General features: G+C 55.0%; 1 protein-coding gene across 1 annotated transcript; it reads left to right on the top strand.

The window, feature by feature from the left end:
• Positions 1-423: 423 nt before the first annotated feature.
• Positions 424-4,669, top strand: LIMD2 (LIM domain containing 2). Its single transcript, XM_010168666.1, has 4 exons — positions 424-562; positions 3,076-3,120; positions 3,368-3,507; positions 4,410-4,669. Exons 1-4 carry the CDS (start codon positions 521-523, stop codon positions 4,567-4,569), a joined length of 387 nt encoding a protein of 128 aa, XP_010166968.1. The 5' UTR covers positions 424-520; the 3' UTR covers positions 4,570-4,669.
• The last annotated feature ends 597 nt before the right edge of the window (positions 4,670-5,266 follow it).

Below are 5,266 nucleotides of genomic sequence, written 5' to 3'. Positions count from 1 at the left end.
CTGGAAGTGTTCAAGGCCAGGTTGGATGAGGCTTTGAGCAACCTGGTCTAGTGGAAGGTGTCCCTGCTGATGGCAGGGGGGGGTTGGAACTGGATGAGCTTTAAGGTCCCTTCCAACCCAAACCAGTCTGTGATTCAATGATTCTATTACTAGAGCTATAAGCTCTAGCTTGGTGCCCCAGATCATCTGCCAGCTTCCTAAAACTGAGCAGTATTCCAGACCTGCATCTCCTGTCTGCCAGCCCAATCTGGTGTATCTATATCTCTTGGAACCCTCTAGAAATCCCCAGACCAAAGAGGCTGCACTGACCCCACAGAGGAAGCTTTGAGTACGCTGCTGTCACACACCAGCTCTGGCAGAGCTGCGCAGCTGGTGGGTTTGGAGTGATGAAACCAACCACCCTCCTGTTGACATTTCCTTTCCAGGTGTTGCAAGAGGTCTGTCTTCGACATCTCCCCAGGGAACATCATCCCACAAACTTCAAGCTCAGGATTAAATAGACAGAGGAGGGGAAGGAACCATGTTCCAGGCCACAGGACCCGCCAGCCCACCCCCAACTCACGTACGTAGCATCCCCTGCAGTTTGTATGGGAATTTCATCTGGGGTTTTGGTTCTCAGGGATAGAGGGTTGTGTATAGAAGCCATATTCTAGACATTTTAGAGTGATCAAAGGCACAATCACTGCTACTCAAAAAACAAAACTGGGGACAGGAATGTTCCAGCAGAAGGTGCTGTTTGCTGAGCACATTGCAACGCCAGTGTCCAGGCTCTGGTCCATACAGAGCTGCTCACCCCGCTCTCCTCTCGAGTCGCCGTTTGTTTGTTTGTGTTTCCATGGCTTTCTGTGATCACAATTGAGAGCATGCGAGCTGCTTAGGATTGGAGATGGAAAAACATAAAGGTTCAAGAACATCTCCTGCTGGGACAGGATATGGCCCTTCCCCGAGGGAGGATATATCAGATATGAAATAGATAGTGTGCCGGATCGGAGCCAGAAGGCTGCCGAGAAGTGACGAGCAACGGTGGATTGCCTGTAGCTTTGGGAACGGATGTATTCCAGTTCCAAAGAGGCAGCGTTTTCCTCAGCTCTGCTCAGCTGAGCCTGGAACCAGCATATTAAATCCTCACACCCAGGAGAGCATCTGTGGTTGTTTTACCAGTGCCGAGGGATGCAACTGGTTTTACACGGTCTGAGTCTCCTCACTGCCCATGTCCCTCTGTTGACTTTGGCTTAACTCTTCCAGCCTTGTGGGAGTGAGAAGAAAATCACGTCCCTGACCTCAGTCAATGAGAGCAGCTGGGAAATGTCTGAAGAGGCAGCTCAGCAAAGTGAGAGTTTCCTGTGCGTCTGTTAGACAAACTGTTTCCAAAAATACAAAGGAGAAATGATGGGGAAAGACAAAGCAGGAGGAACTGGGATGGAAGATCAGCCTGGGGGCAGAGAGAAGGGGCAGTACTGGCCAAGCAGAGCCAAACCACCAGCAAGAGGAAGGACAAGGAGGCAGCGGGGTGACGTTCTGGGGTCACACTGCTGCAACTTTGGGAACACACAGTGCAGAGGGTGAGCCAGGCTGTTGTAGAGTGGTCCTGGCTGACCCACCTTGCTGAAAGTGTGCTTACCCCTTTGATCCCGACTGTTTGGAAGAAGGGAGCAATTTCATCAGTGCAAAGGCTGAAATACATGACTGGGACCCAGTAGGTGCCTGTGCAAACAGCCAGCTTGGGGAAGGTGCTGTGGGGCAAGCGAGGGGAAAGAGCAGGAGGTGATTTGGGAGGAGATGGAGTTGTTGCAGCTGCAGATGGGAGAGTAGGCACAGAGACCCTGCTCTAAAATCCTGGGTGCAGAGGGCACCTCAGTGTTGGATCTCTCTGCCTTGTTACTCCTCCCACAGCTGCAGGGTCTGAGTAACCTCTGTCCCCACCAAGCTGCAGAACTTCATGGAGCACGTCTTCAACTCGGACTGTGCCCCGCTGCCCTCCTGCCCTCACACACACACACACACACACATACACAGAGCCTGGGGGAACTCAAAAAGCCTTTTCAATCTCACGGTGCAGGAGTTTCCTCAGCAGCGCGACGGGCTGGTGACAGGATGAGCAGAGGAACTGAGAAGCAAAACATCAACGGAGGAGCAACCAGCACAACCTGGTCCATGAGAGAGGGGCACCCCAGTTGTGCCCTGGGGGGACCGGCAGGCAAAGACCCACACTGGCAGCATTGCTAAAGCCCTGTGCACCTTTAGCAAGAGAAGGGTTAATTAGCACTCTCCAGTGGGGTAATTAGCCCTGTAGGGTAAGTGTTGGCTCGAAGGAGCATAAGCAGCATCACGCCTCAAAGCAAGAGCTGCTCAGTAGATTCAGAAGGCAGCAGGTGACAATGTGCCAGCGCAGCTCACAGTGGGAGTCTTGCCAGGGGCTTGTGCTGCAGCAGCCTGGCAAAGCCCTTTCCCCCTCTCTGCCCACCACATGCCAAATCTCTCCCCCAGGGACGTGGAAGCAGAGCTTCTCTGCCAGCCCTCGGTGGTCTAAGACATCTGTCACCTGCAAACAGTGACAGCTACTCATCAATGGTTGCTGCGAGCAAGGACAGTTGTCACCCTGGGGTTGTGCTCTGCAATGCCTGCGCTGTGACATGTCCTGGATCTCTGGTAGCTTGGGTGCTAGCAGCACAAAAGAGGTCACCTGTACCTTGGCCATGGAAGAAACGAAGCCACAACACGCTGCTATGTCTGAGACAGAGGCCTGAGCGAGCGGTGCTGGACGAGAGCTGCCCTGGGCAGGTCCCACAACCTGGTTCCTTCTCTACAATATCTAAATGGTTTTTCCTCTTTTTCTATTTTCCTCTCTTCCTTCTTCCCTCTTTGGGAAAAGCACGACAGCGCAGGAAGTAACTCTCATACGAGGTCATGGCCTCTGGGCAAGTGAGTTCAGAGACAGTCACTGCGTGCCCAAGACAGGCAGATGTGTCCCAAGGTCCTGCAGCCTGTACCCATCCTCTGCTGCTCCTCCTGAAGCACAACTCAGTGCCAGGCTTGTCGGTTCAGGGCTCTCATTTTGATTTCTCTTCTTCTTAGGAGGCCAAGAACAACTCAGGAGGCAGCACGGTGCAGCGCTCCAAGGTACCTGCCATTTCACCACATCCTACTGCTTCACAGCAAGGGGGGAAGGACTGAAAGCGTAAGGTCCAAGCACCAATACAGCCCAGGAGCACATGGAGGGTGAGGGGAGATGGGGCTGCTTCACACCACCCAACGCCGCAGCGAACGGCAGCATGGATGTTAGAGATGAGGGCTGTGGTGGGAGCCAGGCACAGGATCTCCCAAACCCCTTCCTCACCCTCTCTCCCTTTGGTCTCCCCTTGCCCAGTCCTTCAGCCTGAAGGCACAAGTGAAGGAGATGTGCACTGCCTGCCAGAAAACCGTCTATCCCATGGAGCGGCTGGTGGCGGATAAATTCGTCTTCCATAATGCCTGCTTCTGCTGCAAGCACTGCCACACCAAGCTCAGGTGAGCTGGGCTGGGAGAAAAGGAGGCTGAGGGGAGACCTTCTGGCTCTCTCCCTGAAAGGAGGGTGGAGAGAGGTGGGGGTGGGTCTGTTCAACCAAGGAACAAGTGACAGGACAAGAGGAAATGGCCTCAAGTTGCACCAAGGGCAGTTGAGATTGGATGGGAGGAAGAATTTATTTGCTGAAAGGGTTCTGAGGCATTGGAAGGGGTTGCCCAGGGCAGTGGTGGAGTCCCCATCCCTGGAGGGATTGAAGAGTCGTGTAGACATAGTGCTGAGGGACATGGGTTAGTTGGGGACTGGTCAGTGTTGGGTTCATGATGGGACTCCATGAGCTTAAAGGGCTTTTCCAATCTGGGCAATTCTGGGATCCTAGGAGGCTGTTGTGGTGCTTCCTGACAGCGAGGTGGTGGGTGTCACTGTGCTCTGCCCAGCCTGGATTGGGGGGCCCGTCCAAAGAGTGCACCCACCCAACCCATCACAGCCCTTCCTCCTCTTGTGGGGTAGCTAAGACCCCCAGCCCACACATTACAGCACAAAAAGGGTGGATCTACCCACCTAGGTTCAAGTCTCACCTAAATGCCATCTGGTAGGGAATAAGATTTCCCCTTGAGAGCAGTGAGAGCCCCACAGTAACATGGAGCTGAGCCAGAGCTTCCTCCTAGATGATGCAGAGTTGAGCTGCCTTGGGGGACTTTCCTCTTTACAGACCTCTAACACTGCTCACAGCAGCCCCCAACATCCCGAGCTGGCTAGAGCAAGCAGTTGGCCCTTTCTAACTGTCCTCTCCTGCATGGTCCCCTCCTCCTTCCTCCCTAATCCCAGTGTCCCCAAGTCTCAAACGCTCTCCCCCAGTCTGCAGCCACGTCCCCATGCCCAGCTAACCCTGCCCTCCCCTCCCCAGCCTGGGCAGCTACGCAGCGCTCCACGGGGAATTCTACTGCAAGCCCCACTTCCAGCAGCTCTTCAAGAGCAAAGGCAACTACGACGAGGGCTTCGGGCGCAAGCAGCACAAGGAGCTGTGGGTGCACAAGGAGGTGGAGAGCGGGACCAAGTCATCGTGAGCAGGGCCAGCTCACCCTTCCCTGGAGCCCAGCAGAGACGGCACGGAGCAGCGCTGAGCTGGGGGCTAACTGAGCTGATGTAAAGCAACAGGGACCCAAGGGCCTGTGGGCAGCGAGGGATGGGTGAGGGCTTCGGGCGCAAGCAGCACAAGGAGCTGTGGGTGCACAAGGAGGTGGAGAGCGGGACCAAGTCATCGTGAGCAGGGCCAGCTCACCCTTCCCTGGAGCCCAGCAGAGACGGCACGGAGCAGCGCTGAGCTGGGGGCTAACTGAGCTGATGTAAAGCAACAGGGACCCAAGGGCCTGTGGGCAGCGAGGGATGGGTGGCAGCCCAGCACTCTTTGGAAGATGCTTAGAGGGGTCCTCCAGGCCAGAAAGACAGGGCAGAGGTGACCGGGGTATATCCCCCAGACCTGAAGCCCTTTCTCTGCAGGTCCCTCTCACTGATGAGATCAGACCAGAAGCACTTGCCCCCATGGGAAGCCCAGCCCTGTTCATACATTTCAGCCCTGCCACTATGGAAAAGATGATCTGGGGGCTTAACCCCAACCTGTAAGTCACAGCAGAGCTCCCAGCTCCTGCCACACCAATCCTGCCTTGCTGGGGCTCTGAAGAAGGAGGGTCCTTGGTTTACATCAGCTCAGTTCAGCTGGGATTGTTCAGCCTTACGGATGTTGCCCTGCGACTGTTTAACAGT

The sequence above is a fragment of the Antrostomus carolinensis genome, unplaced genomic scaffold (assembly GCF_000700745.2).
Source record: "Antrostomus carolinensis isolate BGI_N321 unplaced genomic scaffold, ASM70074v2 scaffold32275, whole genome shotgun sequence".
Classification (NCBI taxonomy): domain Eukaryota; kingdom Metazoa; phylum Chordata; class Aves; order Caprimulgiformes; family Caprimulgidae; genus Antrostomus; species Antrostomus carolinensis.
The sequence above is the reverse complement of the archived record's forward strand: the minus strand, read 5'-3'. Positions and strand labels throughout refer to the sequence as shown.